This window comes from Bombus pyrosoma, linkage group LG12 (genome assembly GCF_014825855.1).
Source record: "Bombus pyrosoma isolate SC7728 linkage group LG12, ASM1482585v1, whole genome shotgun sequence".
NCBI classification, from domain to species: Eukaryota; Metazoa; Arthropoda; class Insecta; order Hymenoptera; family Apidae; genus Bombus; species Bombus pyrosoma.
This window is the reverse complement of record NC_057781.1, coordinates 3,529,173-3,551,186: the sequence shown is the minus strand read 5'-3', so window position 1 is coordinate 3,551,186 and position 22,014 is coordinate 3,529,173. Positions and strand designations below refer to the sequence as shown.

Here is a 22,014-nt window from a genome sequence, read left to right as displayed (position 1 = left end):
TATATTATTTTACTTGAACAAAGTAAGTAACTAAACATCTTTAACTGAATATTGAAAACATTTAATTCCCAATATTTAAATTGCAAAAGAAATAAAATATTATAACTATATAAAACTATATAACTATAGAACTATATAAAAATCAATTACCAGAAATTGTAAAAATAATAGATATTAATAGAAGCATCATTTTTAACTCCAATGAAACATAGTTATTAAGTCACTTATTATCGAATTTATCGATGATTATGAAAATAATTACGTACTCACAATACCACCTTTTTCGTTGGCCCGTCTTGTCGTACTTTATTTTTAGCTTACTAGATGTACAGGTCATCTTTTACATGTCACACTTAACACTACGGCTCACGACTGAATAGATGTAGTTCCCATGCAACCTTGCATACATATGTATGTGTGTACTTACACACGATGAGAACAGACAATATAATGATTCCTCCAGCAGGTATGATGATTCAATATTCATAATATGCATGCAGCATATACGTTGCATTAATGATATACGATTAATAGCAATTTTGAAATTGATGCACTTTATCGTAAATACAATTTTAATGTGTACTTTACAGTTCCATTAACAGAACCAGATCCGGAAGTTAAAAGTACACTAACGTACGGAGCTGTCAAGCGTTCGGTTGGTTAACATTGGGTTCATATCATGAATAGAGTTACAATCGAGGAGCGATTCTTAAAGATAACGAAAATATTCGCGATACTGAGTGGGATTTGGCCAGGTCAAAATAAAGTTAAGTTCATTTTGTGGTCTATGGTGCATATTACTATGGTATCATCTGTCATCGTACAGGTACGTATCTATCAATTTATATCCACCAATATTTCATGAAAAATCACGACATCGTAACGGAACGTTCCACGATACTCGCAAATCACATTCCATTTCGATTTCGATTTAATTAATATAAAATGCAAATAAAATTCATAGATATTCCTAATGATTTCCATTTCAAAACTAAATTCTCGGGGTCCTTAGATAATTTAAGGAAGACATAATTAACTCGTAAATGCTACAATAAAATTTCACATCTTGCGAATTTCGCTTTAATACCAACATCTCACTTATTTCAAGCTTAAATAATAATTTCCTAAATAAAAAAATGTAAGGAGCTTTACCATGATTTCGTCGATAATAGCCTTTAAGGGTATAAAATAAAAGAAAAAAATTATAAATAAATAACGATAGACTCGTAATATTAATTTTAGGTAGCAAGAATTATACATATAGGCACTTTGGAAGTCGTACTGGAGCAGTCGTCCTTTATAGGCGCGATAATACTCATGATCATAAAACATGGTAACTATATCCTGAACGCAAAGAAGGTAAGAAAATGTTTACCAATCATGACAAGATACTTTTGATTTGCACACCAACCTTATAAATATCATAGCTTAAATCCCTTTTGAATGACATGTCCGAGGATTGGGCAACCGATCGATTGAAAGAAGAAGTTGCCATTATGACGACATACGCATATAGGGGAACCACTCTTGCGATGTTCTACTTTGGTAAATCAATATCTAGAAAAGCAGGTTGCAACTCTGGTTGATAATTTCAATAGTATACAACATAGACTGATCTAGTTAACGCTTATGTAGATAATCAAAATACAACAATTAATTCTAAATTACTCAATAAATGCATAACTAAATTTGAAACGTCAATATCGAAAACTGTTGCATTCGTGACGTAAAAGTACACAATGAATGGAAATCTGATGTGGTTTTGTGATGTTTTTATTAGAAAATAAAAAAATTAAAAATGGGGACCGGTTGTCCACACTAGGGTTCAATATCTTACATTTTTTAATATAATTAATAGACTGCGAATGTTTGTGCATTTATGGGAAACTTAGAGGTATGAAAATGAACGGAATAGACATAATATGCAAAAGAATAATAAATGTCCAAGATATATAGCATTCGTTATACAATGTAGTGAGTGAAAAAAATCTTTGTTTAGTCTCCAACTTTTTATATGTGTTTGCAATAATATGTATTTCCATAAACGTACATAATATAACAATTAAGGTAGTAACTATTTATTTTCAGTAAACGCGTGTATATGCACAGTCCTTTTTATACAAATGCCATGGACAGTGCGCCTAGTGCACATGTTGAAACCACACAATACATCCTCACCAATATTATACACTATACCAGCTTACTATTTTGTCGAGGATGACCGCAAATATTATTACTATATTCAAATGTATCTGGCTCTCTCTGTATATATCGTTCTCATTGTGTTTGTCGGTTGTGATACTTGTTACATGGTCCTTGTGCAACATGCGTGTGCATTGCTGACTGTGGCCGGGTAAGTAAAGCGAAAATTTCCTCCATACTTCACATTTTATTGAATAAATTGTAATATTTCTAGATATCGCTTCAAAAATGCCATCAATGACCTTTCCTTCAATGCGAGGAATCCAGAAAAGGGGGCAAAGGAGATATATAAAAGACTACGTTTCTCTGTACAGGGGCACCAACGGGCAATAATGTCAGTATTAACCAGTGATTATAAACAATTGTTGAATGCTTAAGTGAAAAAGTTATGGTACAAGAATTCATATCTTAGTTTCAATGATTCTTTTTTACGAGTAACCATGACAAAGGATTTAACTATTTTGGGTTAGTGGTAACCATTATCGATGATGGAAATTGTTTTCGATTACTTTCAAACACCATCAACATTGTAATATTTTCCACTAACATTACTTCTATCATTAATTATATTAATAAATTGCATGTTATATTCTTAATGATTTCAATTTTTAATTTTACTAGATATTTTTAAATAATTTTACTTTTTATAAAATCTTTTGAATCGCCAGTCATTACCTTTATTTAAACAAAAAATTGACCTTGTCATAATACTTGAAATGAGTGTTATTCTTGATCCGTGACTGAGGTATTAGATTTTGATTTTTAATCATGTATTTCTCCGCTTCTTTTTTGGAGATTTCTGTTCTGGCTGAGCAATATTTTCCTTCATTTTACTTAAATAGGTTTCTGCGGAATATCGAGAGCACACATGTTACTTACCTTTTTATGTGTATGGGTATAATAGTCCTGTGTGTTAGTATTACTATGGTAGAGGTAAGTTTCTTGTAATCCACTTCATGTCGTTGAACGCGACTTATCAATCCATTATCAATTATTTGAAATTAGATCGCTACGATGGATCCCTGTTGGGATTTTTACAAGTTTATTGGTTTTCTGATTATTCAATTGTTGCATCTGTTCTGTCTAACGATGCAGGGACAGTTCATCATAAATTCGTCCGATGAGATTTACGATGCAATGTGAGTACAATACACATTATGAAAATTTTATTTTCTTCCATTACATTCTTCCATATATTGTAATTTTATCAACCACTTGCATGAGAATGCAATAATAATGCAAGAGAATAAACAATTATGATTATATATTCCTACGTAGGTTAAAGCATTTCATGTAATTTGGTAGTTCTTTTATTTATTTATATTTCTTTAATCTGGCCCTTACAGTAAATTTCAGAATTGTCCTTTATAAAAAGAATATTTTATTATCAAATTTAATTAACATCCAGAACAATAAATGAATTTTGTAACTTTTGAAAGAAATAAGACTATTTAGTATGCCATTGACTTTCGTAAATAGAAAATTTATTTATTTAATAATTTATTTCCGCCTTATTCAAGTGGTTGTTTGATCCATATAAGTATATAAAATTTATAAATTATAATGACATTCATAGATACGAAGCACAATGGTATAATACGAATCCAAAAATGCAAGCATTTTACGTGTTGGCATTACGGCGAAGTCTAACTCCACCCCGTTTAACTGCCGGCGGTTTAATACAATTAAACATGCAAAGTTTTTCAGAAGTAATGTATCACTAGTGTTATTTTGTATAATTATGACACATTCACTGGAACAATATTGGTGTATTTCAGGTGATGAAACTATGCGTTTCGTATTATACAGTGTTGAAAACAACATCGTAACTTCTTTAAATATAATTTTCTATATTATACGGTACGCAATATACACGTTATTGAGAGTAATTGTTTTATCAATACGAATGATAAACTGGTATTACAGAAATAAATATTTAAAAATATATGGTTTTGTTTTTACTTACAGCATCTCACACAGATTGGATTCAATACCCCTTTAACGAATATATACTATGTGTGTCTTGAAATTGACTCTATGGTGGAACTCGCATATCATGATTGCGTTGATAAAGTTTGAAGCAAATCTGAAAGTATTTATAGAAGATATTTAATACAAGTATGAGCATGAGTGGATTCAGGGAAGTTAAATTTGGAAGTTCTTCGTATTAGTGGCCATGCCATTGACGCAACTGATTGCACCTGAAGTTATTAAACATTTATAAAATGAATGTTGTTTATAAAATTTGTGTCTGTCAAGTCGTTTAATTTGTATTCAATGATAAATTAATACATAGAACATTTTTCACAATACCGATTTTACCATGTTGTAAATTTTCCTTCTAGCTTCTAGAATGAATTATTATTTAAAAAATTACAAAATTCGACAAAAATCGTTTTTATTAGATTATTCCCAGCTCTTCTCTCCCGTGTGATAAATTTTACTAAATTAAAGTTAAAACATCTTTCCAAGTAATTGTTTTAAGATCCAAATACTTACGTAATTGTAAAAAAGTAAGAAAAGGAACATTTTTCCCTTGAAAAAGTTGCTTCAATGTTACTTCAGCGTGCAAAGAATGTTTCTATAAGTTGCTATTTGTTGGAAATATTTTGAACATGCAGTAACACTAGTAACAGAACAGTGCAGTAACATGTTGTTGCTTCAGTGGAGGTGAGGTTTCACACGACTAATACTCCACTGAAAGCAAAATGCAGATTTGTTTATAAGCAAATAATTTAATAAAACTGCGATCGAAAGAGCAATACATAAGCATCCTCATTACAGACATCACTTGACAAATCAAATTTTATCACTGAAACTAAATTTTCTGTGCATGTCGAGAACGACAGCTACTCTAGCAGCGATTAATACTGAATAAAACAATAAGCTTTTATGCACGACCGTTGCTTTCAGTCATTCGTATATATGTAGTTCTCCAAATGGAAAGAAAGTACTTGGCATCGAATTACGCGTAATAAAGCCGTTCCTGAGCAATTTTCTTAAGCGAAGAGTAAATAAGTCATGAACAGCTATTAAGATCGATAGCGCTTAATAAGGACAATCACAATCTATAGTAGTGGCTTGTATCTGTCTAAGAAATTATTCAATGGAACACCGCATGGGATAAAAATCATAAGATCATTGAAGATAGACTATTGTCTCGTGAAAAGTCGTTCTTTTTGCGCGTTCTTTATATTATTTCAATGGACGTGGAAGCAATGGAGAAAAGATTTTTAAAAATCAACAGAATGTTTGGAGTGCTAACTAGTGTTTGGCCATATCAAAGGCCTTTCCCAAGATTAATACAAAGAATCATTGCTCTTACGATATTGTTTACTTCTTTCGTTACGCAGGTATCGGTGTTTAGTTAGTTCTAATTCGATCCTTGTAAAGCTAAATTTTTATTTGTCGGAGAAGCGCTGGGATCAGGGTTGTGGGCGTTCAATGAATCTTCACGCTGGTTGGCCATCGGTGCGGTACGACACCGGTGAAGTTTATTGTCGCGATGAAAGTGGTACAATATTAGTGACTTATCACGGTGATTGAGCGCTCGCGAAGGTAGTGACAGTGAACCCAGGTCTGATGGCGAATACGCGGTCAACGGGNGTTCATCCCTTGACCGCGGCTACGCTGGCGACTGGTTGTCGCCACGATCCCAAGTTCATTGTCACGGATCCCAAATAAGTACACTCAGGTTAAATGGTAATTGTTTAATTACGGTTACGGTAGGATATAAATTGTAATATTACGGGGTTTTCCCAAGGTTCCCAAGGAAGGCTCCGGTGTTCTTTCATCTCCGACATATTTAATAATTTTAAAAAGAAAAATTAGAGACTTATGAAAAGGGGATAAACGTTATAAGCATTGTTTGTAATTATAGACCGCGTACCTTATACTTTTCCCCAGTATACGTGGAATTGTGACTAGTATGCCTTATTATATACTAGTGCTTGGGACGTTTGTGAAAATGGGTAATTACTTTATAAACGAAACGAAGGTAAGAGTGTTTTACGAAATTACTCGATTTATTCAAAATTCGAATTGTTTTAACATTATATTAACACATTGACGATCACTGATGTTAAGCTTTTATCATGGCTGAAGTATATGTAATATCAATGAATCTAAGACAATCTACAATTGATGTTAATTAACCTTTGCTTCAACGCTCTTTAGCAACTGAATTTCGAAAATTCGTTGGTGCTCAGTGTATATTTATTTTTAATGAGGAGTTTGTTGAATGCCAAATTGCCAGCTTTACTGAATATAGAAATACGATCATCCTTCGAGAAAGAAACATATATGTACCTCTTTTTCAGCCCTATACGTGTTGAATTCGCGTGTAGACATTGATGAGTAAATCAGTCACTTTTGTCTATAGACAACGAACTCTTCAAACTCATGTCCTTGTCGTAATTGCAAAAACTCGCTTTCTACTTTAGAATTTTCGTAAGATTATAAGCCGCGAATGTTTTAAGATTTGTGAAAGATACATATACTCCGTTCTCAATACATTCAAGCTTTATCGGGAAATTCTAGTTGAGATCAATGCTGAACCACATATTCACAGACTGGGCAACGATAAAATCAAAAGAAGAAAATGACATTATGATCACATATTCGCAAAGAGGACTTCTTCTCACATTAAGCTATGCTTGTAAGTTTTTGAATATAATACTCAAATTTCTGGTAATTCCTGTATCGATACTGATCATTATTTGTAATAGATACCATTTACGTTTTCCATTTATAGTACACGCTTTGATTACTGGCATATTGATGATTTCGTGGCCCCTTGTACCACCTATTTTAGATATCTTTATGCCGTTAAACGAATCCCGAAAACGCATGTTCATATATCCAGCTTATTATTTCGTGGATCACGAAAAATACTACGACATTTTAGCAATACATATGGTAATTGTCATGTGCATGACTGGTTTTGTATACTGCGCATGTGATGCGAATTACGTATACGCAGTGCAGCATGCTTGTGGACTGCTGGCCATCACAAGGTAAAAAACTCTTGCGAATTTAGTTTGTTTCCGTGACGATGCACGCTGTTGGTTATAAGCATTAGGACACTTGCTCATATTTAAAATACAAATCGAACCGTCTTCGTTGACTTTATTTTCTAATTATTTTGTTATAGATACCTTGCTTCTTATGTATTATATGTATGTACCTTATAATGTAAACTACTGAATAAAATTTGTTTGATTGCTTTTAATCCTTAGACCAATAGTATATAATTATATAATGAAAATTATAATTGTGGGTAATTTATACAGATATCGGTTCAGAAACGTAAGCGAAGGTGTGTTAGATCACTATAAAAATGATGCAAAATTATCGAAATTCAATTATAGGAACGTGTGTAAATCGATTCAGGCACATCAACATGCTCTAAGGTCAGTATCACCACTCGAAAATCTGTAAATATATCATATAACGAGAAGAGAAATACTTTTGCAATAAAGCGTTTTTACAGTTAAAATTTTGCAAGTTTTCATCTAGATCTGCTTCGTTTAAATATCATAGGCAAATTCGCTTCTCATTTCATGTAATGGCTCATTTAGTGAAAAAAATGATATTGTTTTATGAATTTTTTTGACAGACTAATTTGCACACTTTAACGTAGATATCTGAAGCTAATTGAAACCAATCATCACACTTATTTATTCATTTCTGTGGGAATGCTGATAATGTGTATCTGTGTGTCGTTGTTACAGGTATGATGTCATTTGTTACCATTAATCTTACATACATTTTCTATATTGATTAATCAATTACTCGAATTTAGGTGGCAAATGAGAAGAATGACTCATGGCTAGTTCAGTGTATATTTTTGTTTGCTCAATTGTTTCACACGCTTATTCTTACTGGACAAGGACAGTTTGTAATAAACGGACTAGACGGTGTTTTTAACTCTATGTGAGTAAAGAATGAATATTAATAAAAAAGTAAAACTAATTTATTTATATATATATATATATCATAATAAATAAGCTATTCCTAAAACATAAAGTAGCAATTGGTCCATAAATTTAAAAAAATTGAATTTTTCTGGACTGTTAATTTATAGATACATACAAATTATAACTAGACATTGGATGTTTGTGCAAATTCATACCTTTATAAAAGTGATTAAAAAAATGAGACCTAAATAGAGATTTATTTCACTTACCAAATATTACAATGTACGGTGTAGTTTGGATATTTTGTATAACTTCTGTTATTACGTGTGCAAATTGTATCTATAAATATTCTATAAACAAGTACATATTGGTATACTGATTATAAATGCAAAAACTACTCGATCACTGGAAATAATCATATCCAAGTACACCTGTCTCAAATATGTTGAACATAATGAAATTTTTGGGTACGGTTTTCTATTTTCTCTCAAAAGATTACCTAAAATCTTCATATCGCGGCTGTGATTTTCATCAATACACTGAAAATATTTGACGTTTTAAACCAGTTTTCAATTCTAATTCATTTTCTTTTTTAATCTTCCGATTCTCTGTCTTCTTATTGAACAAAATTGTTCTTTATAGATATGAATCGCCATGGTATACTTTTCCAGCGAAAATTCGAGCGTTATATATATTAGCGCTAAGAAGTTGTCTATCTCCTCCTCTGTTAACAGCCGGTGGTTTAATAGTATTAAATTTACGATCTTTCGCAGAGGTAATCTGATTCCAAGTTGATTTTAAACACTTTAAACACTTCAAACGCACAACTTTGTTTGAACGGAATTTTCGTTTCCAGATCATCAAAGCAGCCGTTTCTTATTACACGGTAATGAAAACTAAGTGATACTGTTCATATGGAATATAACGATAATGTGAAAATTATAATAATTAATAATAATATTTAATAATATGGAGTATAATAAACATAACGTGGAATAGAACAAGTTACGTAATTCGTGTGAGATTCATATCAATATATTATATGTTATCATCATGTCAATACGCATGTTAGTTAATCAAAATATTTGTTACATGTAATTGTAGAAAACGTAGATCATGACGAAACATTATCCATTACGTATTACATCAATAAAATGTAAATAATTATGGTTATTCATGAATTCATTATCGAATTTACTTATTACATTATGAATTTTTAACGTGAAATAGAATTACGATTATTAACTTTATAAAAATAATCAGACACTCAAAAATCTTTATCTTCTTCTTATTTCTGTATTTTCTTAACTTCGTTGTTCTGTTGCAAACCTACTACATTGTATTAGTTTGCTTTTCACATTATATGTAAAACCTTACGTTGACAATGTATAATTCTGCATATATCACTCGTTTCCAACATTTGTCATATTCATAATGCAAGAAAGTAGTACCTATGCAGAATAAGGACAATTGGTTCCTCCTGTAAGTGCAATGATTAAATATTCATGTGCATGCAGCATATACGTTACATTAGTGGCATATGATTAACAGTAATTTTGAAATTGATGCACTTTATCGTAAATACAATTTTAATGTGCACTTTACGGTTCCATTAACAGAATCAGATCCAGAAGTAGTAATGACGTACGGAATTGTCAAGCGTTTAGTTGGTTAACATTGGGCTTTTTATCATGAATAGAGCTACATTCGAGAAGCGATTCTTAAGGATAACGAAAATATTCGGGAAACTGAGTGGAATTTGGCCAGACCAAAATAAAGTTAAGTTTAGTTTGTGGGCTATGGTGCATATTACTATGGCATCATTTGTCTTTGTACAGGTACGTGTCTACCAATTTACCTACGTGTTTATATAAAAAATTCTCGCAGTCTTTATATAATTCATGGAAACATGATTAACTTGCAAATTTCGTTTTAACATCAACACTCCATTTAGAAATGAATTTTGCTTGCGGATTTTAAATGTTGAGAACAGAAGTAAAATTTCTAAATAATTATGAATAGACCATTAACTTCAATTCTAGGTAGCAAGAATTGTACATATAGGCACTTTGAAAGTCGTGATAGAGCAGTCATCTATAATAGGCACAGGAATTGTCATGGTCGTAAAACATGGTAACTATATTCTGAACGCAAAGAAGGTAAGAAAATGTTTGCTAATCATTACAAGATACTTTTAATTTGCACATCATTCTTATAAATATTCTAGCTTAAATCCCTTTTGAATGACATGTCCGAGGATTGGGCAACCGATCGATTGAAAGAAGAAGTTGCCATTATGACGACATACGCATATAGGGGAACCACTCTTGCGATGTTCTACCTTGGTAAATCAATATCTAGAAAAGCCAGTTGCAATTCTGGTTGATAATATCATTAGTACACAACATAAACTGATCTAGTTAACGCTTACGTAGATATTCAAAATACAACAATTAATTTTAAATTACTCAATAAATGCATAACTAAATTTGAAACATAAATATCGAAAACTGTTGCATTCGTGACGTAAAAGTACACAATGAATGGAAATCTGGTGTGATTCTGTGATATCTTTTACTAGAAAATAAAACATTAAAAATGGGGACCGGTTGTCCATACTGGGGTTCATTATTTAACATTTTTTAATATAATTAATAGACTGCGAATGTTTGTGCATTTATGGGAAACTTGGAGGTATGAAAATGGACGAAATACACATAATATGCAAAAAAATAATAAATATCCAAGATATATAGCATTCGTTATACAATGTCGTGAGCGAGAAAAAATCTTTACTTAGGTTCCATCTTTTTGCATGTATGTGCAATAATATGTATTTGCATAAATATTCGTAATGTAATAATTAAGATAACAACCATTTACTTCTAGTAAACGCGTGCATATGCGCATTCCTTTTCCTACAACTGCCGTGGACAGTGCGCCTAATGCACATAATGAAACCACACAATGCATCGCTGCCAATGGTATACGCAATACCAGCTTATTATTTTGTCGAGGATGATCGCAAATATTATTACTACATTCAAATGTATCTGGGCCTCTCTATATATATCGTGCTCATTGTGTTCGTCGGTTGTGATACTTGTTACATGGTCCTTGTGCAACATGCATGCGGATTGTTGACTGTGGCCGGGTAAGTAAATCGAAAATTTCTTCCATACTTCATATTTTATTGAATAAATTGCAATATTTATAGATATCGCTTCAAAAATGCCATCAATGACCTTTCCTTCAATACGAGGAATCCCGAAAAGGAGGCAAAGGAGATAAATAAAAGACTACGTTTTTCTATACAGGGGCACCAACGGGCAATAATGTCAGTATTAACCAGCGATTATAAACAATTTGAATGCTTAAGTGAAAATGATATGAATTCATATCTTAGTTTCAATGATTTATTTACGAATAACCATGACAAAAGATTTAATTATTTTTGGTTACTGGTAACCATTATCGATGTCAGAAATTGCTATTGGTTACTTTTTCAATCTTCGATTACTTTCAATCATCGTCAACATTGAAATAGATAGATATTTTTTATAACTTTAATGTCAGATAAATCTTTTGAATATTTAACGATCGTGGTGTTCGACGTAAACAGAAATTATAATTCTCATAGTTTTTAAACTAATTTCTATTGTTGAGCCCGTGCTGCTATGTTCTCACTTTTAATTATATATTTTTCCGCTTCTCTTTCGGGGATTTCTGTTGCGGCCGAGAAACGTTTTCCTTAATTTTACTTCGCTACCAGGTTTCTGACAAAAATCGAGAGCGCACATGTTATGTACCTTCTTCTATGTATGGCTATAATAGTCTTGTCTCTTAGTATTACGATGGTACAGGTAAGCTTCTTCTAATCGTCTTTGTGTCGTTGACCATGACTCATTACTATTGATTGTTTGAAATTAGATCACTACGATGGAAATATGTCTGGATTTCTATAAATTTGTCAGCCTTCTGATTCTTCAGTTCTTGCATCTGTTCTGTCTAACGATGCAGGGACAGTTCATCATAAATTCGTCCGATATGATTTACAATGCAATGTGGGTATAATACATGTGTATTCTAAACATTTTATTTTCATATGTAGTCTTATCAACCACTCGCTTGGGCTATTAATAATGCGGAAGAACGAAGAATTATGATTCTATATTCCTGTATAGTATAAAGCGTTTTAGGTAATTTAAATTTTCCTGTATAGCATGTTTTGGAATTAAATTAAATATAAAGTAACTATGTTTGCCATAAGATGTCAGTGTAAACCAGAAATTTCTAATCTATTTTCACCTCATTGGAGTGGTTGTTTGTACGACTTAAATGTATGAAATTTATAGATTATAATTTAATTCGTAGATACGAGGCATCGTGGTACAATGCAAATCCAAAGACGCAAGCGTTGTATATATTAGCGTTGCGGCGAAGTCTAACTCCACGCTATTTAACTGCCGGTGGTTTAATAGAATTGAACATGCAAAGCTTCTCAGAAGTAATGTATCAATAATGTTATCTTCGATAATTACGATACATTTGCTGGACAATATTGATCTATTTCAGATGATAAAACTATGCGTTTCCTATTACACAGTGTTGAGATCAACATAAACAACGGACCGATATACACTGAATTATAGTAACTTTTGAAACTAGTTTTTGTGAAATTGGATTTTAACCCTAAAGTGCTATCACGGATGCACTTTCACTATGTGAATTTTTTTTCAATATTGACCTTTTAATGTTATTATTACAACGTAATTTGTGACCACTGCAAATAGTAATTTTTATATTTTTCACGTAATAGTAGATTATAGCAGAACATGCAGTTAATTGTATTTATTGGACATTATTAACATCTAAAATAAGGAAAACATTTTCATCGACGCGAAGACCTTATTTTCGAATTTCCAATTCGAATCGTAATGTTCAATTTTACACACGAAAAAATAATTATAAAATTGCTATTCTGGAACAGACGAGACTTATTATAACTTTCGTATATTTGTTCTATATTTTTGGCTCACGAGACCCAAAAATTTTCAGTATGAGATGCTGCTCAATGCTATATGGAAAGATTAGTCAATCAATAGAGTGAAAGATGAATTTGACGTTATGGTAGAATACGCCAAAAAAGCTGCTTCATTTTGTCGGATGTATCTTGCTGAAATAAATGATAAGAACATTACGTCGTTTCATTCTACAATTTGTTTCACATATCGTTGCAATCAATTTACAGGAATGGACGTTTTCTGTGCTACAGGTTTCATACAACTATCACTAACGCCATTTATTTTGGAAATAATTTCACCGAAGAACGAAACGCCAGATTTAATATACTTTTATCTAGCTTATTGTTATATCGATGACAGGAAGTATCGTGTGTTTATACGTTTTCATATGACGTATACGATTATTTCAGCATTTTTGTGTTTGTCGGCTGATTGATTGAAGATTGAAAAACTATTGTACTAGTTCCGTGATAGTGCTGTCGCGGAGGAGAACTAGTGATGGCTGTGTCTAGAGCATGGAACACGCAGATTCGTTGATGGCAATTTTGGTTAGGAAAGTGAGGGCAACGGTCATTGCTGCTAATTGGATAAGAAAAAGGCTGGTGGATAAGAATGGATGCTGGCCGCCTCCAATAAAAGGTCGCTCGTCGATGGCATTGTACATGGGAAAAATCTGCTTTTCCGAATTTTTTCGGGATGAACAACAACTCAAATGCTTCAACTTAAAAGATACTTGCGTGGTCTTAAGAACCTTAACTATAGAAAATGCTAAAATTTATGATAAGTATTTAAGATTATTGAGAGTCCGCTATAAGGGGCTTAAAGATCTGGTGATCATTTTGCCCGAGGGATAGAATCTGGTTTATGTAGAAGGTAACCGACGGCTGCTCCAAACCCCGAACGATAGTTGTTTAAAGCTAATTTTTTTTTTTTTATTTAATAATTTACATTCACAATTTTCCCAGTTTGGACATTTGGTGAATTTTTTTAGCTGTTTGATTATCGTGTGGGTGGCTGCCCCCAGCGGGGTACCATCTTCGTATTTGTTAGGTTATATCCTTTGTGAAAAGCTAATTTAATGCGTTTACTTGAATATACCATGGACCTGTTTTAATGGCTTCGAAACAGTTTCCTGAAAACTATTCAAGCCAGTCATTCTACGTATCTTCGTATTTGCATTGCTCTCTCAATGGTAACATTCAGCATCACGTTGCTAAAACAATGATATACGCAAAGACTTGAAAATACCAACGGTTAAAGAAGAAATCGGGAGGTACGCAGAAGATACAAGCAAAAAGCGGCAGCACATCCAAACCAGCTAGCTGCTGAAGCGAATAAAGCTCTTATAAAAAGAAGACTAAAGAGAAAACACCTCACTGACCTCACTAAAGGAATAAAATAGACAAACTCGAAGATGGTATCCAGCCTGGGGAAGCCATCCATATATTATTTAGCAATAAATCTAGAAAAATTTACCGAATGTCCAGCTGGACAAATTGTAAAGTACAAATTAAATAAAAAAAATCTTGCTAAAGGTGAACTTTCCTACGTGCAACCACGCACTGTTCCATGATAATTATAATCATCGTGGAAACGGTTGATATTTGAAGAATGGTTCTAAAGAAATCCATTATAATAGTATAGGATCTTTATTACAATTAGTTTATTTAAACAGATGTTGGTTAAACAGGAAACAATGGTTATTTAACAGGAACTAATCACATTAACGTATTGTAATGAAGACAACTAGATAGTTAATTTGCAACTCTCGTCACCACGGATTCAACGCTCTCTCGACAACGCAATTCGCACTCTCTGACTTTTCAACTCACAATGACTGTTAATTTGTTTATGTCCCTTAGCAACCCCTTATGTTTTGTCTTAGCCCCACCACGCACATGTTCCGCAACCGCTTGTTTATAACTCGCCTGACACCCCCCAGGCCCCTCGTCCACCATACTAGAATAGTATTAAAATATACCATATAAATAACGTGTATTCATCTGTAAATTACTAATGCAGATTGTTTTAGGGACATGGATATACATTAGAGAGTGTTTAAACAATCGAAATTGAAGAAATTAATCGTTTCAATCCAAGATCGTCCGCTGAAGGATTTACCGAAGGCAAGTACATAAATCCCTCGTTTTAAACACGTTCTAATCGTCTCCTTTATTTCATCGTCACGTAGAGAAACGTAACTCTCTTAGAACACCATTCTAAAATGCCATTCTTATTATCGTGCAACGCAATATTGTCTACATTTGTTCATAACAGTTAATTCGTTAACTGCTTTCTAACATAGCAAAATGTTTTTGCTTCGTATGACTTGCGCGTATCGACTTCTTTTACATTCGGATATAAATCCGTGTGGATGTCGAAAGGCGAAACTATGGTGCACGGAACGATGGTTAGTTAGTTTCTCAATGACGTTGTTGGATTCAGAAACGGAAAAAGAGGCCGGGCATCGGCGCAGGTGTCACGTATATGAATTTCAATTCCACGTTAATCGAGCGTTGCTGGATTCGTTGAAAATTATGCCGCGATCTCGCGCGTATACGCGCACGAGCTATTCATGACTCGAGGCACGAGGCTTCTCGCGAAAGTAAAGAATCTAGAGTAATTGGCCACATCGGGACAAGGAGAGCGAGTTTTTCTTTCTTTCAGCGGATATCTATCGCCCGTGGACGTCGTTAATCCCCCCGCTCACGGGACAATAACGGTTCTATGAGTAATTGTAGAACAGTAGCGTTGAGTCTCTTCTGCTTAAAATTATCTTACTTTAGCCTCCTTGCGTTCAGACCAATTGGTATAATCGAACAATGTAATTAGCAGGCCAACGAAAGGCTTGTAGATACCGTCCACGACTTTTTTTCCTTTTTTATCATTTAATTCGTACTTTACAATTTGTCCAGCTGGACATTCGGTAAATTTTTCTAGCTCAATTGCTAAATAACATGTGAATGACTACCCCAGCGGGACACTATCTTCAAGTGCCTTCCACGATGGACACGATGGCCTTCCTATGTGTGTTGAATCATCTTGAAACTTTATAGAAGTTACAAGATACTTATATCAAATTACAAGAGTGCATATGCTTCGTCGAGATTACAAAAGTATTTAAACACTCAATGTTCGATTATATCGATAAAACCCAGTATTCAGTGGGCTGAATCCCCATTTCTCAAATTTATTATCATCTACTACGAATCATATTTTCCTAATACAAGTTCCCAGTCTTGGGCCAAAAATTCTCACTGATTCTCGAGAAATTTTCTTGGAAAAATTTTTCGAAAATATATCGTATCAGGAGAACTATTTGACAGAGGAATTTCGCGCGCCATCTTCTTACACCTCATATTCTTCTAACGTAATCGCCGATTTTAATTCTTCCTTCTGCGTCAACAGCCAGTTTTCACCTGCCCGTAAACTAATTCAGCGCCAGACTATTTCTACGAAACGATCAATCCCGCGGTATTCCGACTGCCAATTGAATCTCTCTTCCATCGCATGATTGCCCATCATCGAACAATCACGTCGAAAAATCGCGGGCCAGCTCATCCATGCGATCAGCTTCGATATTTGAAATTTCGAAAGAACGAGGAGGAAGAAAATACGAAGATAGATTTCGTGACTGGTGTGGGATAAAATCCAGCAGGATTGTTTCGCGACGTACGTCGATTCGAATGTAGGAGAAGCGCTTAAAGGTAAAAGTCGTGACTCGTGATCGACAAACTCGTTGGAGGAACGATCGGTCTTAACGACTCGTCTCATCGGGAATTTTCAAGGATCACGGTGTTAATAAATTGCTGCAGGATAGGTGGCAACGAGCATAGTGAACGAACCTGGTGGTTTCGTTAATTCCGACGGGAAACGCGACGAGAATCGTCGATTGAAAATTGTGCAATTTGGATTCGTTCCGATCGGTGAATGTCCATAGGCGACTTGACGAGCATTCCACGTCCTGTAATCTTGCTTCAGGGGCGTTCACTGGAAAATGGGATTGCCTTGGAAAATGGAATTGCGTAGGAAAACGCTCGCTGAAAATTCGCAATCGTTATTCGGCGGAATATGTTCCTTTTAAGTGATTTTTTCTTTGAGAATAATCGTAACTGACTCCACATTGTTTCTTCGTTGGATGTAATATATAAAACATCGTAGTATAGGGTTTACACATACACTGGCTCACAAAAGTATTTGAACTGGTCGTAGAAAACTTTTATGTCTACATTGTACATATATGTACATTATACTGCTATAAAATATAAAATTATTATAAAATAACTATTGTGAGTTCTGGAGGATCTTTTTACCAATTTTATTCGCTATCACAACGATTAATATTTTTAATAATATTATAATAATATTTTTAATAATAATAATATTATATATAATATATTATATATAAAATTAAAATGTAATAGGATAATATAGAGGATTAAATTGATCAGAAATCAGAATCCTAGAAAATTCTTCGGCTCCAAAAGGAATGTACTTTACGCAGGAAACATCTCGCTGACGTAACCGCAGTTCATCAAATCTAATGACCCGACTCCTCAACCGCAAAGCTAAATGAAACTCGTTTCGCATTGGTTGCTGGAGAAACCTAAACCGACGATACGATTTAGCTATCCGAAAGATGTGTATCTTGAACTTGCTATGAAGAATTGTGAATTTTATAAATTATCAGTGAAATTTAAATAATTGAACAATCTTCTCAATGCAAAATCAATAAAAGTGTGTTTGCTGAAAGATTACGGTGTAGTAAACGTAATAAACAAGATGGATAGCAAATAAGAAACAGCACCAAACGATAACCGGGTCGTAATAGCGTCTGATATTTTCCATTTCACGGATTTAGAGGTTTCACGATTTACGACCACCGTTATTCTCTTGCAACGATACCCGTTGCATCGTTCGTTCCTGGAAGTTGCAGTCGTTACGTCGAATAGTTACGCGATTTCGCTGTTTCTCTTTTGTCAGTACGCTTTATCACGTTTCAATGTTATCATTTTCGTGAATTCCTTTCAGGATAATTAGCACCTAATATTCTGGAACTCGAAGATGATATCCCGCTGGAGGTAGCCATCTACGTATTATTTAACAATTAAGCTAGAAAAATTTACCGAATGTCCAACTGGACAAATTATAAAATACAAATTAAATAATAATAAAAAAATATATTCTGGTGTTTATTCTTGTTATCTCGGAAATGGTGCCTGATCGATGTCTACACGAGAAATATCGTTCACTTACATTATATTAGGGTTGAAACCTTTGGAACCTCAAAATCTCGAAATCCTTTAATTTCCATTTTGATTTATGAACTGAAAAAGTTTCGGAAGTTCGAAACTTTGTGCTACTTTTGTGATTCGAAATTCTCAATGTCTAGGTAAATAATAATTTGTACACATAACTTTAGACGATGTGATATCGTTGTATGATATCGTGACGGCATAAAGTTATTTTTATTCAACTAATAGTAATCTCTAACTATATTATAAAAACAAAAATAATTTTCTTTCTATACGTACGAAGTTTTAATAAATTTACGATTAGAAATACGATTCATTGATGTTTTCTAAAGTGGTTACACGAAATTCGATATCTTTTGCATCTGTCGTCAACAAAAAAGGGAGCACCCTACTCATTCGATGTGATAGATTATACATAGAATCAGATGGGGTGGGTCATTGGGGTGTACGATGTGACAAATTGGGGACGATGCGACGTGTCTTCCAATCGATAAGTAGCGGTGACAAACAGGGTAGCCGCGTCATCTTGATAAGATTACTGAAAGATAGAAATATTACAAAAAATACAGTAGTTCATAAAAATATTTGAACACCTGATATAGAAAAATTTTATGTATATGTATATTGTATCATATCTATGTTATATAACATATTTGTAAATTTATTTCGAACTGTAACGAGGTACGACTATCACAATTACATCGACAAAATTTTAAATGAATCTAAAAATGTACTTAGAGTTACAAAATGCGTCGATCAATAGAATGAATAAATTTTTCTATTGTACACAGGGACTTAATCAATAAATTACAAAAGAGAATGTGCGATTAATTATAAACTAGGCAGTTTCATCGTTAGTCTCTACATTAAATTAGTCCGTTTACTTGAAGACCAGTTAATCCTTCACTCGAATTGTCAATCTCTTGGATATAATCACTTTATTTAGATTGTTTGATTTTTATCAAAAATAAATTGCGTTATATTCACACACACAAGAACCGAATCCAATTTAGCACTTATTGAAATTGATCTCTCTTTATTAAATTTCAGATGCGAAACTGTGCAAGTCTTCAGCTAAAAGACGATTCACTCAACAGGTAAAATAAATACTTATAAAAATCTACATTACGAAACCATCGTTTATACTCAATCGCGAACAATTCTTTTCAACAAGATCCAATCTTCGCTATATAGCAACTACCAGCAGAATAGTAAAATATAAGGCACCTCGTGCACCTACTACCCGCATCAACGTGCAAGAAACACTGCCACTGAAATCTCATGGTTGCATCGAGGCGCATCCGGTTCCATGAAGCGAAATTACGCGAATCTGTATGACCATAATTTACGCGCAGCAAAACGCGGATCTATCTTTGTCCTGAATATCGGCACCTATCGCGATCGAACTGCGCGTTCTGGAAATATACAATCTGCCGTTGGTTTTCACTCCGCTTTCTCGCGCCGCGAAAAAATTCGAATGACGAACGATCGAACGAAAAGTGTCCTCCACGACGACGATGGCTTCCGTGTGTACTTAGCTGTTGCTCCCTGATCCGCTCAATTTCACGGACAAACGAACATGGAAGACGACAACGACAGTGTGTTCGTTCGATAAAGGAAAAGCGTGGCAGTTCGTTTCGAGCCATACATGGTTTAGCCTAATTTCTGCCTCGTCTCGCGAGCCACCTCGTGGAATTTCTCGTCGATCTTGCGACAGATCAGCCGCTTATATGTGCATTTATCTTCTGGCGATTCTGCGAGTTCCATGAAATTGTGTCTCAAGTGAACCAATGGTTCGTTCGGGGCAGACTTTGGTTTACAAGCGTCTTTGATCATTTAATACACACGAAGTTACGGTCAAAAGAAAAGTGAAAATTGCAGTTTAAATTGCACGGGAAAAACGCAGTTATTCAACAAGACTGAATTCTTATCGACAAGAAAAATGAATGTACACATTGTATGTCCTATAATGGAAGAGTATTTAGAGCAGGAAAGATTTAACACAAATTTTACTTGTACTCATGTACACAAGTATCGATGAACTTTCTTCTATACGTCCACGATCGTGTCAGCGACACGTGTTTTATGAAAGAAATCTTATTTTCATAAATTTATTTACCTATTATAAGGAAACATAAGATAGATTATTATGGGGAGATAATAATAAAAATAGAAAATTCGCAATTACATTTGAACGGTTAAAACTCAATACGTTGTCAACCAACTGCACGTGAAGACTATCTTTCCGTTTGATTGTAGGACGAAAAGCGTCTTCTGGCATTTTCCTGAACATTAAAAAATGCTATCAATAACGTTAATCAACGCGATAACCTTTAAGAACCTATAAAAACTGCGAATTTCAAGTATCTTGAAGTTAATCATTTTTTGTCCATCAGATATAATGCAACCAACATTCCACAATTTTCCTTCTAACTCGGATCGTTTTCTTTTTCTGCTTTTTCCTGTGTCTTTTCTTTGAAGGCCGTAACTCATTGAAATTGAGCCTCGAGATCAGGAGGTCCCTTTTTAGAATTTCTCCTCGTGTACGACGCTCTTTTGCCTCGTACTCTCTCTTCTTCGAGCCGCCCCATCGACGAAAGAAAAAAGGGAGGAAAAACGTGGCCAGAGGCTGGGCAAATAGGAAGGGCACGTCGACAGTTCCGCGGAACTGTAGAGGATTTCGAGGTCCTGGAACTTTCTCATATTGATCCTGGCGAGTCTGTGAATGGCTCGACGTCTGCGTCTAAGATGTCTCTGCGTAGGAGGAAGTGGTTTCCTCCCTCTGGAATGATGCATTGCGACAACGTTAGGCGCTTCTTCGAACAAACTAGATCGCAGTTGATATCGGGGCCATGTCTCAGATAGAGATCTTCGGTTAAATCTCCGAAAGCCAGTACGCGAGCGCAAACGCTTCGCTGAAATTGGTTCCTCGACTCTCGTGAGCGCGCGTGAATTTCATTTAGCCGACTGCTGACTCAATTTAAAGCTGTGATCTTCAATCGGTGTGCTACGAAACTTCTTCAAACATGCAATAAAACATGTGGCTATTTAAATTTTCAGTCTTTATGATGGTTGATGGATGTCATGCTTGCAGATTTTAAGCTTGGCACGACAGTGTACTTATAACTTTGCAAAGGATTGCAGCAAAACCTCATATAACATCTGGTTTATTTTCCCTTGTAGATTATACTTCTTTAATTTGTCGAGAAGATTAGAAACGTCCTGTGTATATCGTCATATTTCTTGTACGAATCGAAGCTAAGGAACGTATACGTTCTCTTCGTTTCATACTGTTGGTGATAAGGGTTTCCCTTGAGACATCAACCTCGGTTTAAGATGGAAAAAGGTCCGAACGTAATATGCTCGAATATTCGAGTTACGACTTATTTCCAATGTGCGTTGATCTTTTTGATCGGAGAATGATATTGATATGCAAATGGAAAACGTAGGGCGGCGAGTTTGGAAAAGGATTCTCGTCAAAGATATGGACATCGTAATACGCGGTGACGTGACAGCCTCTTGAAAATTGAAACATTCTACTAAAATTTACGATTCGTTTACACTCATTTCGTTAGCTGTAAACATTTCAGATCTACTTCGATGACATTACACTAT

The 22,014-nt window shown here is 34.2% G+C and overlaps 3 protein-coding genes across 3 annotated transcripts; all 3 read left to right on the top strand.

Annotated features, from left to right (window-relative positions):
- The first annotated feature begins 327 nt into the window (after nucleotides 1–327).
- LOC122573579 (odorant receptor 13a-like) lies at nucleotides 328–4,279 on the top strand. The gene is made up of 11 exons (XM_043740139.1): nucleotides 328–466; nucleotides 591–826; nucleotides 1,243–1,359; nucleotides 1,428–1,545; nucleotides 2,089–2,353; nucleotides 2,417–2,536; nucleotides 3,045–3,135; nucleotides 3,208–3,341; nucleotides 3,779–3,911; nucleotides 3,981–4,062; nucleotides 4,171–4,279. The coding sequence occupies exons 2-10, from the start codon at nucleotides 680–682 to the stop codon at nucleotides 4,029–4,031; spliced, it is 1,176 nt and encodes a 391-aa protein (XP_043596074.1). The 5' UTR covers nucleotides 328–466; nucleotides 591–679; the 3' UTR covers nucleotides 4,032–4,062; nucleotides 4,171–4,279.
- Nucleotides 4,280–5,420: 1,141 nt separating this feature from the next.
- On the top strand, nucleotides 5,421–13,478 carry LOC122573717. Its single transcript, XM_043740478.1, has 16 exons — nucleotides 5,421–5,555; nucleotides 6,083–6,199; nucleotides 6,742–6,859; nucleotides 6,956–7,217; nucleotides 7,494–7,613; nucleotides 7,844–7,934; nucleotides 8,006–8,136; nucleotides 8,763–8,895; nucleotides 10,163–10,279; nucleotides 10,348–10,465; nucleotides 11,010–11,274; nucleotides 11,338–11,577; nucleotides 11,893–11,983; nucleotides 12,051–12,184; nucleotides 12,495–12,627; nucleotides 12,696–13,478. Exons 1-16 carry the CDS (start codon nucleotides 5,421–5,423, stop codon nucleotides 12,741–12,743), a joined length of 2,253 nt encoding a protein of 750 aa, XP_043596413.1. The 3' UTR covers nucleotides 12,744–13,478.
- LOC122573582 lies at nucleotides 9,422–12,063 on the top strand. Its single transcript, XM_043740147.1, has 5 exons — nucleotides 9,422–9,958; nucleotides 10,163–10,279; nucleotides 10,348–10,465; nucleotides 11,010–11,274; nucleotides 11,338–12,063. The coding sequence occupies exons 1-5, from the start codon at nucleotides 9,812–9,814 to the stop codon at nucleotides 11,660–11,662; spliced, it is 972 nt and encodes a 323-aa protein (XP_043596082.1). The 5' UTR covers nucleotides 9,422–9,811; the 3' UTR covers nucleotides 11,663–12,063.
- Nucleotides 13,479–22,014: the final 8,536 nt, after the last annotated feature.